This window comes from Paroedura picta, chromosome 12 (assembly GCF_049243985.1).
Source record: "Paroedura picta isolate Pp20150507F chromosome 12, Ppicta_v3.0, whole genome shotgun sequence".
Lineage (NCBI taxonomy): Eukaryota > Metazoa > Chordata > Lepidosauria > Squamata > Gekkonidae > Paroedura > Paroedura picta.
This window is the reverse complement of record NC_135380.1, coordinates 16,698,015-16,709,220: the sequence shown is the minus strand read 5'-3', so window position 1 is coordinate 16,709,220 and position 11,206 is coordinate 16,698,015. Positions and strand designations below refer to the sequence as shown.

General features: G+C 48.9%; 1 protein-coding gene across 1 annotated transcript; it reads left to right on the top strand.

Moving 5' to 3' along the window:
• The first annotated feature begins 2,269 nt into the window (after positions 1 to 2,269).
• On the top strand, positions 2,270 to 10,671 carry NODAL (nodal growth differentiation factor). The gene is made up of 3 exons (XM_077306163.1): positions 2,270 to 2,641; positions 6,719 to 7,542; positions 8,535 to 10,671. Exons 1-3 carry the CDS (start codon positions 2,299 to 2,301, stop codon positions 8,685 to 8,687), a joined length of 1,320 nt encoding a protein of 439 aa, XP_077162278.1. The 5' UTR covers positions 2,270 to 2,298; the 3' UTR covers positions 8,688 to 10,671.
• The last annotated feature ends 535 nt before the right edge of the window (positions 10,672 to 11,206 follow it).

Genomic DNA, 11,206 nt, shown 5'->3' with positions numbered 1-11,206 from the left:
ACCACCTTCTGGTATTTAAAAGGCTGCCATGTAGAGGATGGAGCAGAGCTGTTCTCTCTTGCCCTGGAGGGACGGACCAAAACCAATGGGATGAAATTAATTCAAAAGAAATTCCTTCTAAATATCTGGAAGAAGTTCTTGATAGAACAGTTTCTCAGTGAAACAGGCTTCCTCAGGAGGTGGTGGGTTCTCAATCTTTGGACATTTTTAAACAGCCTGGATAGCCATCTGACGGAGAGGTTGATTCTGTGAAGGCTCAAGGGGGTGGCAGGTTGCAGTGGATGAGCGATAGGTTTGTGAGTGTCCTGCATAGTGCAGGGGGTTGGACCAGATGACCAGGAGATCCCTTCCAACTCTATGATTCTATGATTCTAAGAAACTGCATAGTTTATCTTTGACTCTGAGATTTCTCAGGGTTCTGCTTTGTGTAATCACCGTTTCAGAGGAGATATGGGCAGCTTCTAGAGACAGGTTTTTTTTCCCTTGGTGGTGGTGGAAAGTACTGTCAAGTCACAGCTGACTGTCAAGTGACCCAGTAGGGGGTTTCAAGGCAAACAACATTCAGGGGTGGTTTGCCATTGTCTGCCTTCCTGTAATAATTCTACTATTCCTTATAGGTCTCCTATCCAAACGCTAGCTCATGGGATGGGGCTAGCCTGGGCTACCCAGATCAGGGTGCCTTTTCCACAATGGCACATTAATCATGGAATTAGGTTTGCTGCTGCTGAATATGGAAGTTCCCTTCAGCCATCATGGCGAGTAGCCCTTGGTGGACCCCCCCCTTTATTAATCCGCCTAACCCTTTATAAAATGGAATGATCAGAGCCACAACTACGTTATGGGCAGTGAATCCCACCATTCTCATTACTTTGGGTTTTTTGACATTGAGTTTTATTGGTAGGATGGTAATCTTTAAATTTTTTGTTAATTGATGGTTTTCCATTTGTCTGAAGCCATATGCCTGAAAGATAGAATACGATCTATGAAACAAAGGAATGCATAGCAGTTTTTTTTAAATTGTGCTTCTGTTTTGCTTTCATTAGCAACTGAGCTTTGGTGTTACTCTGTTCCTGCCACACAACTGGGGGTCTGCATAAATAATTGTGGAGAAGGATTAGACCCTCCCCAGCCATGCACAGAAGGTCTGAACAGAGGCTACATGTATGGACACTGTACACATGCAGGCTCTGTAGGTGCAGCTAGTATCCTGCAAACAAGCAGGTATACCAAGTGATAAATCAAGAGAGATATTAGGTGAAATCTATGCAAGCAGGTTCTCTTTGGACCTAACTGGTCAGGTACCAACGGCTAGCCATTTAAAAATGCAATCCTAAACAGAGGAACAGCCTTCTAACGCCACTGAATTCATGGGACTTGGGAGTAACTGTGTTTAGGACTGCATTGGAATAAAGAGGGCGGCGCCAGTGTTGCCTTGGGATGAACAAAATGGATTACAGTGTAATTTTTTGGGAGTCCGAGCTCACTGAATCAGATGCCTTCTTCTGGAACAAACGTTGGCCTTTAAGATGCCTTTGGACGTCTGTTTTATTCTGGCCAAATGCAGACACCCTCTTTGCTTCAGGCAGGCCTTTTTGCAGAGTTCAAAATACAGCAGACTTGACCACTGCTCAGGAGGAAGATGGAATATACATATTTCAGTGAACAAATAAATGAGTGAGTGAGAGAATGAATGAATGAAAAGGACTGTCCACCCTGTCTTCCTCCTGCAGAATCCCCTTCTCCCATTTCTGTCACAAATCACACATCGTGACCCCATGGACGATGATCCTCCAGGCCTTCCTGTCCTCTACCATTCCCCGGAGTCCATTTAGGCTCGCAAAAATTCTATGGACATCTATGGACAGTACCAAAAGGCAAATCACACACACTCCCCAGTTAAAAGGTCACGTGCCCACCCACTGACCTCCTATTGCCCCTCCAGTCTGCATTCCTTTCCCCTACCCCCCAAAAAGAAAAAAGCATGCGTCAAAGAAAGAGAATCAGGGTGGCAAGGAGAAGGGGTGGGGGGGGGGGAGGGAGGGAGAAGGGGGGGGGGAATCCGGCCTTAGTTCTTTCCTGGCTCCTCCCGGGCAATCGCCCCCCTGCTCCCCTAGGCGGAGGGCAACGCGGGGGGGGGGAGGGGGGAGGGGGCGCTGGGCGCGGAGCCCTTTGACAGCTGGGGAGGGCGCGTGGGGGACACCCAAGGCGACGCCCGGGCAGGTATAAAGCGGCGGCGCCCGTGGGGAGGGGGCCAGCAGGGCCAGTCGGCGAGAGGAGAGGAGAGGAGCGCGGGCAGCGATGTTTCCCCGGAGTTGCCCGGCGGCCCTGGGGCTGCTCTGCTGCGGCCTCGCCCTCCTGCTGCACTCCGCGCAGGCCCTCCGCCCCCGCACGCCGTCCCCGCATGCCGCGCCGCCCGAGACCCCGCAGTACCAGCAGCAGCAGCAACACCAGCAGCAGCAGCAGCAGGCGGCCCCCGCGGCCCGCCGCGCCGCCCGCTACCCGCTCTACATGATGCACCTCTACCGCTCCCTCCTGGCCGCCCAGCAGCAGCAGCAGCAGCAGCAGCAGCAGCCCGGCCGGCTCGGCGCCCACGCGCGGGCGCTGCACGAAGCCGACTCGGTGCTCAGCCTCGAGGCGAAAAGTAAGGTCCTGCCGGCTCTGGGTGGGCGGCGGCGGCGGCGGCGGCGGCGGCGGGGAGTCCCCTGCTCGCTCCCCGGCAGCCTTTTGCCTCGCCTCGCCGCTGTGTGGATTGTGGCCTCCGACGTCTGCCCCAATCCACATCTGCCGCGCTCGGGCTGTCTGGCTGGGGAGGGACGAGCAGAAAGGCCGCGGGCCAGAGCCGCCGGCGGCCAGGGAGGGATGCGGCAGCCCCGCGGTTTCGGCCCGGCAGGCGTGGGGCTGGCCGGCAGAGCGCCCTGGCAGGTGGCTGCTGCCGGAGAAAGGGGAAAGCCGCTGGCGGCGGGGCTCTTTGCAGAGAAAGGGAAAGGCACTTTCTCCCGCTTCGCCTCCAAGGAGCTCAGAGCGAAGTCCATTCGCTCCCCCGCCCGGGTCACCGGCGCGGGGACCGCCAGCTCAGGGGGGTGGGATTTGAATCTGGGCCCCGATCCGGCTCTCTAGTTACTGTCTCAAGCTGCAGAGGTTCATTTCTAAAAAAAAAAACTTCCCCCGGGATGCTGAATCTCGCGTGCGGTCCTCTCCTCTCCTCTCTAATGGTCGGGGCTGCATAAGGTTATGCAGGGGGGAGGCAATGGCATTTACCGCGTGTCTCGGAGGTTCTCTTTCCTAAATTCTCAAGTCTGAGCTGCCGACTTTCCGGGCGATTCTGGGACTGGACCTGGAGCATCTAGATTCGGCGTTGGCTCCTCCTTTCCCCCCATAAAGAAACCCTCTAGAGGTTTCTCACATTAGAACTGGGGCATTTTAGGCACTAATTATGTATTTATCGTGTGGCCTGTGTGTAATGCAGCCAGGAGAGCCGAAGATTGCCTGGCTGTCCAGAGGTGGTTTGGGATTGCCTTGCCCCTGTGGCATGACCCTTCCGAGGTTGTCCTTCCAAGTGCTGGCCAGGCTCGACCCTGCTTTGCTTCTGATATCTCACAGGATGGTGCTTGCCTGGCCTATCCAGGTTGGGGATCCTAAGAAGGAGCACCCAAGGGAGCTTTCCCAGGCGGCAGTGATCTATTTCCCTAGGTGGATAAAGCAGGCTCTTCTTCTGAAAGGGCAGGCCGTGATAAAAACTGTGCCTAAACTTGCCTCTGCTGTTTTTAAAGTATTCTCCTGCTACATGAGTAACATGCAGATTGTTGCTTCATTTGAATCTAGTGCTGTGACTTGTTTTATTTATTTATTTATTATATTTATATATAATATTTTTAATATTTTGGTCCATCGCTTTGATCACAGGGAGAAAGCAGGATGCAAATGTGCCTTGATCTGGCTAGCCCAATTTCTTCAGATCGCAGAACTTAAGCAGGGTTGGCCGTGGTCGGTATTTGGCTGGGAGACAACCAAGGATTACTAGGGTTGCTAGTAGGGGCAGAGGTAGGCAATGGCAAGCCACCTCTGGAGGTCTCTTGCCTTGAAACCCCCATAAATCAGGTCACCATAAATCAGCTTCATGTCACTATCCCATAAATACATCAGCTACAGGGGATGATGATATCTGTTATTTGCAAGATAACATCAATATGGTATTCCTCAGGAGTAGCTATTTATTAATTATATTTATTATATTTATATACCGCCCTCCCCGGAGGCTCAGTAGCTATGTCCCCAAATTACACAGAACTCCACTGGCACCTTTCAGACTACTGAAATCTATACTTTTTTTGTGTGGGTACCCGATTCTACAGGCTAGGCTGGGGCCCTTTGGACTTCTAGGCTTTGGTTGTATTGCCTTGTCTTCGGCCCTGAAACCAGTCGGTCCCTTTTAAATTGCTCTCCCCCCCCCAACAGCAACCCATTTTAAAATGACCAGGAAAATCACCCCACTAGACATAACTCAAACCTCTGCCTTGAGGGCCAGTTTGGTGTAGTGGTTAGGAGTGCGGACTTCTGATCTGGCGAGCTGGGTTTGATTCCACACTCCCCACATGCAGCCAGCTGGGTGACCTTGGGCTCGCCACGGCACTGATGAAACTGTTCTGACCGAGCAGTGATATCAGGGCTCTCTCAGCCTCTCCTCCCTCACAGGGTGTCTGTTGTGGGGAGAGGAAAGAGAAGCCGACTGCAAGCTGCTTTGAGCCTCCTTCGGGGAGAGAAAAGCGGCATATAAGAACCAACTCTTTGTCTTCTTTAGTGGGAAGACAGAAAGCAACATTCTGGTTCTGCTAAAACTAGCCATAAATTTATCAGACGACAATGCCATGACTTCCACAAACTGCTACCAACTCCAGTCAGGATTGTGGATCTCAGAAAGGCCAAAATAATGTTTATATATCTGCAATTTGGGTTACAAGGTCTCACGAAAGATGCAGGGGATATGAAGTTCTTTACCGTGTTGTGGATGTGGATTTGTTCCCTTTTGCTTTCATTCTCACTGGTGCTGAAAATGATCGTACCCAGACAGCACCAGCACTTTCCCGTCACTATTTTGACAGCACTTCAAAAGTCTTAATGGGCGTGAACTTTCCCCAGGTGTCCTTCAAAGGCTTTTATGTGTGCTAGTAGGCCAAGGAACAATGAAATGTAATGAGATCTAGATCTCTCTGGTCTTTTTATCATTCAGAATCTAATTAACCAATTAACAAATGGGATGTGTTGATAATTATCTGGAAGGTTTGTGGCTTTATTTTTCTCCCTTAGCACAATGCTTTAGTCCCTTCATCCATTGAAAGTTTACTGGACTGAAGGGAAAACAGACTCTTTTCCTGTTTATTTTGCCTTTCTCATTCTTGTATCTTCGGTATAACATTTTAATCTGGTTTTTAAATGTTATTCTTTTAATAGGGCAGTAAAGGTAAAGGTATCTCCTGTGCAAGCACCGAGTCATGTCTGACCCTTGGGGTGACGCCCTCTAGCGTTTTCTTGGCAGACTCAATACAGGGTGGCCTTGCCAGTGCCTTCCCCAGTCATTACCGTTTTACCCCCCAGCAAGCTGGGTACTCATTTTACCAACCTTGGAAGGATGGAAGGCTGAGTCAACCTTGAGCCACCTGTTGGGATCAAACTCCCAGCCTCATGGTCAGAGCTTCAGACATCATGTCAGCTGCCTTACCACCCTGTGCCACAAGAGGCTCATAGGGCAGTAGTGAACAAATAAAGAAAAAGGGACAAAAATGGCACTATATTAATCTAATACTATTATGGTCTTATAACTATTTTATATATTGGGAACCAGTGTAGTTTTGTGGTAGAGTGTCAGACTAAGTTTATATCCCCACTCCTTGCTGGGTGACCTAAGGCTAGTCACAAACTCCCAGCATAACAAGCATATGTCTTGCTTGAAGACAAAATGGAGAGGAAAATAGAATCATGGAGTTGGGCCAACCTCCTGTTGGGCCAGACCTCCTGCATCTAGTCCAACCTCCTGCTCAAGGCAGGATCAACATAAAGCATCCACAGAATCATAGAGTTGGAAGGAGCTAAACAAGCCATCTAGTCCAATCCCCTGCTCAATGCAGGATCAGCCTAAAGCATCCATGAAAAGTATCTATCCAGGCCCCACCTATCCATCTATACAAGAAGCCTTAGCCTAGACCATAATCTGGCTTTTGGGAGAACACCAATCGACATTCTGTATATGGACTGTTGCTGCTGATATTCTTAATTTGTTGTGTCAACAATTTAGCATCAATTTACATTTTTTGCGTATTTTAATTATTGTATCACATTATGTCTCTCTCTCTAAGATTGTACATCGCCATGAGCTTCTCTACTGCGAATGCGATATAAAGATCAAATGCATACATAAATAAAGTTAAAATGTTGAAAAGTACCAGACCCATCGCTGAGCCCTACGGCACCCCACTGCTAAATAGGCAAAAACATCTGCCTTTAGTTTAATCTGGAAAGGAAGCTGTATGAAAAAAATGTGGCTAGAAGGCAGCTCTCAGAATGCATGTCACCATGCGCTTACACTCCATAGGTCCACAGCATACAGTGGCCTTCATAGGTTCCTGCCTTTCTGTTCAATCTCTCAGCAGGACAGCTTGAGGTCCAAAGACAGATAAGAAACTTTAAAGCATTACTCTACCAGTGTTCTTTTTCTGCCTTCTAGGTTCTTTCCAGTTCGCCAATCACTGGTGCTTCTTTTTTGACATGACCTCCATTTCCAGCAACCACGAGGTGAGACTGGCAGAGCTCCGAGTTCATCTGCTGCCCTTTTCTCAAACACAAAATGTCACTGTGAGCATCTACCACAGCCATGGGCGCACCTGTCATGGGAATCAGACCTGCACAGACAAACTCTTCCTTGGCTCTTTTGTCAACCATTCCTCCTTCAGTCATTCTTCCTGGAGAGTGTTTAACATCACCAGCATGCTCCGCTTCTGGCTCCACCAGGCCGTGCATTCTGATGATGATAAGAATGCTCCAGATGTTCAGGACTGGGAGGAGGAGGACCCCTCTGAGAACAATGATGTAGGAGCAACCTGCCTGTTCCAGGATAAATTTGGGCACATCTCCAGCGAAGCACAGCATGTCACGGTGACCCAGAATGTGGCCGATAGGGTCTTACTCGTGATCTTCTCCAAAGATAAGTTCTCAGCTGCTTCCTTTCCTGCTCCGAGTCTCATCAGGACTGTGGAGATGTCAAAGCACATCATGTTGGACAACAGCACTTCCCAAGAAATGGGGGGCCGTCGGCACCGGAGGAACAGAAAGGAGAAGCAGAGGATTAAAGCGACTGATCTCTCCACCGACAGCTTTGGAGAGGAAAACCGATCTCTGTGCAAGAGAGTCGATATGATGGTGGACTTTGAACAGACGGGCTGGGGAAGCTGGATTGTGTACCCCAAGAAGTTCAACGCATACCGCTGCGAGGGAGACTGCCCGTCACCCGTGGATGAGACCTTCCAGCCAACCAATCATGCATATATTCAGGTAGGAGGCTACTTCACTGGCAGTTTTTTTCACAGCCTTTGGGAGGTGGGGAAAGGGTCTGCAAAAGGGAAGGAGAAATTCATTTTTTTTAAGGTAGTTGAGAGTTCACACTGGACAAAACCTTGGAATCTTCCTGGTATTTTAGAAAGAGAAATAGTCACTGTGTAGGACTCTAATTTAGATGAGGGCCAGAATGCTTGGGCAGAAGGAGTTTAAGCTCCACCACACACCATTTTTGCCTGCTAAAGTTGACCCTTCAGCCCAGTCCTGTTGTTAATCCTGGGACAGGGAAAAAGTCTCTTTGTCTCAGTCTCTCTCCCTCATCTAGGCACCTCTAGATAATGGGTGGTTGACAGTGAAACCACTCAAGGGAGAAGGTTGCCCTTTTTCTTTTTGTACATTTTTTACTTTGTCCTCGTTCCGCAGAGATCCGAGTGGCATAAATAGTTCTCTGCCCTTCTCCATTTTATCCTCATCGGTGTGTACATGCCATCCAGTTGCCACCAACTCACGGTCACCCCAGCAGGGGCTTTCAAAGCAACTGAGAAGCAGATGTGGGAGGCCATTGCCTTTTTCCACAGAGCCTTCCATGAAAGTTCTGACCCTGCATCGCCTATGAGATTGGGCCATAACCGTAGCATTCCACATACCTTTCCTTCTCCTCACACGACCCAATATGCTATGACACTTGAATGCAGAAATATGAACAGGATGGAGTTTCTCTCCTCCCTGCAAGTCCAGCTTCTAAACAGGAATGAAACCACAGTGGTAAATCCCAGTTTCTGGAGAGGAAACAAGCCCCGGTTGATCTTGGATGTTCATTGGATGGCCGAATGAACTGGGGTTTGATTCGAGGCTTCTGAAATCAGACAGACCTCCAGTCGTGCCCATGCAGTGGCAGGGGAAGGAGGGAGAGGGTGGAACGAGTAAACAGGAGTGAGAGCTGGCAGTGCCCACCTTCTTAACATTTTCCCTTCCTGTTTTCCCCGCAGAGTTTGCTGAAGTTATACCAGCCCAATCGAGTGCCTTGCCCAGGCTGCGTGCCAGTCAAAATGAGCCCTCTGTCCATGCTGTACTATGAGAAAGGGGAGGTGATGCTGCGCCATCATGAGGACATGGTCATAGAGGAATGTGGCTGCAACTGATGTTTGGGGGGCTTCCTTGGCTTCACTGAACAAAAGGCCTTCTAGACAACAGCTCCCTTGCCAAAGGCACCGAGGGCAGGACAGATCTCATCTGAGTTCTCTACAACAAAGGGGACTCCTCAGCACATGGAGCTCAAGCTGTTTCTCTGGCCCAGCGAGGATCTTAAACACAGACTCCATATCAGAGGACAAGGCAGAAGGGCAGGGTCGTGGCAGGGACACATCTCTCACATGAGAGCCTGCCCTGAAGTGGATCCTCTCAGAAATGCGGTTCGCACAGGGCATCCACCATTAAGAATGGAATGTCCCTGTTCTTGTGGACAGACCTTCTCAGGGCGTAAAATGACAGAGTTGTATTTTGTACATAGCATATAGACTGTTAATTCTATGATCCCTATAGAAGTGGCAGGCACACGGGACATAGAAACTCCAGGTACTTAAAAGTTGTTGACAAAGAGCTATGGCGAATCTAAGGAGACAGTGAAATACTGCCTGGGGTGATCAAAGGTGCTCAAGCTATGGGGGTTGTGAGTCTCATAATGGGCTGAGGCAAGTGGGTTTGCAGGGCGGTGAAGTTTGGGATTGTGGTCAAGAGTTACGGGAATGAAACAGTTAAGGAAGAGATAATGTTTGTAGGAGAAGTTCCCTGATGGTGTCTGAGAAAGAGAAAGCAGCAAGAGGGCTGTTGGAGTTGTTGCATTGAGGGCCCGTAAGCCCAGGTTCTCAGGTATGTAGATAAAGCTGTTGAGTTCCTTCTTCCCATAATAACAGGGATCACAGACTTATCAGGAAGAACCCGAGGGCTTATGCAACCCCCTCCTGAGAACACCTTAAACAGAACTATGTTTCTTCAAAGGGGCTGGCAATGACCACAAAAGATCATTTCCAGCTGCACAAATGGCAAAAAATCCAGCTGTTTAACTTGCTCTTAAAGGCTTTTGGTGATAAACACTACAACTCCAGACACACTGCTTTGGTGCTAAAAGTGGACATTTTACTTAAAGCATCATAAAGGAAAACTCTGCAGCCAGCAATCAGCTATAGAGCTAGAAACAACAACGAGAGCCAATCTCCTCCATAAGTCCAGTCTGTTCTTTCAGTGATAAGAATTCTACCACAAATATAGCCAGCTTTTTTCTAGGCCAAATTTCTTCCTGTGTTATTTTGAATGACCACTGCTGGTCCGGGTAGGTTTTCAATTGGCTAGAATGCAGCACAGTTTGGCTGTCATCAAACATCACTTCTGTTTGTTCATGATGGGAAACATTCAGTTTGCCAGGCCATCTGCAAGTTGGTGATACAAACTGGAGTTTGTTTACCCCCCACAAATCAAGATTCTAAACTGTGGTTCAATCTGAGTTTAAAATCTCAATTGCTGAAGGGAAAACAAACTTCTGTTAGTCTTGGAGTCTGCATTTGGGTGTCATGGCTCACTGGTGTTTGTCTCTAGACCTCTATCCATGCCCTCCTTCCCACATTCAGTCAGGGAGCAGAGAAGGAGAGCAGGCACACATGCTTGCCTCTGCTCTGCCTTGTGAGTGCCACATTGATGGATGCAGGAAGTGGACACACATAGCCCCCTCTCCATGAGCAGGGATGCTGCTTTTCAAAGGTTTCTGATAATTGGGGTGACAGTGATGAGTATACACTTCTTCCAAGCATTGGCACTCACAAGGGCAAGCTCAGAGTGGCTGCTCTTCCCTTTTGTGTATTCGCCAAATGTAAGGAGTTGTCATGATCAGTGTTCAATGGAAGTCAACTCTCTCTTGTGCTGGGTGAAGAAGGTGCGCAACCCACCCACCCCTCAACAGGGTTTGTGAAAATGGTATGAATGTCTAAAGTTTCCCACCATTCACCGAACATACCATATTGCTGATTGCCACTGCCTTTTGGCCTATCTTTTAAGTGCAAGCTTAACTCACTCATATGTGGTTATTATCAATTCTGCAAAGTTGAAGTCTGGATGAAAATAAAAGCAATTTTCCACGGATGTCTGCTGTGCTCTTTCTGCATGTTAAATCAACAAAACCTTTTGCTGCTGGCTGACAGTTCCCTTCACAGGGTAAATTCTAACTCGCCAACTCTTAAACCGTAATCTGGCAGCCTTTAAAGTACCACAGGACTCCTGTTGTGTGGGGGTTTTTTTTCTTTCTGCAACTGACTGGAGTTGGGTATTCCTCTGCCTCTCTCCCCCTCTCAACAAACCTGTATCCCACCCAGATTCCAAGGGCCTGACAGTGCCTTGGGTCATGCTCTTAACTGGGGATGTTTTTGTGTACTGTAGCTGAGAAGAAACCCTCTCCCCTGTGGGGAGGGGCTGGACATTATCTTGAGGTGAGAATTCAGACACCTGTCCATGGCTCAGCTGTAGGGGGTAGGGGGGGCTGGAGAAATACCATGCCAGACCATTCACGCTCATAAACAGCTCCTTTAACATCCTCCCCACAAGAAGTCAGAGAGTTGAATTGAGGGTCATTTCATAGGATGGGCTGCCACAGGAAGACTCAGTGTGAATGACC

Coding starts and splice junctions, on each gene's coding strand:
- NODAL (XM_077306163.1), top strand. CDS start 2,299: ATGTTTCCCCGGAGTTGCCCGGCGGCCCTGGGGCTGCTCTGCTGCGGC. Junction 2,642..6,718: donor GCTCAGCCTCGAGGCGAAAA/GTAAGGTCCTGC, acceptor TCTGCCTTCTAG/GTTCTTTCCAGTTCGCCAAT. Junction 7,543..8,534: donor CCAATCATGCATATATTCAG/GTAGGAGGCTAC, acceptor TTTTCCCCGCAG/AGTTTGCTGAAGTTATACCA.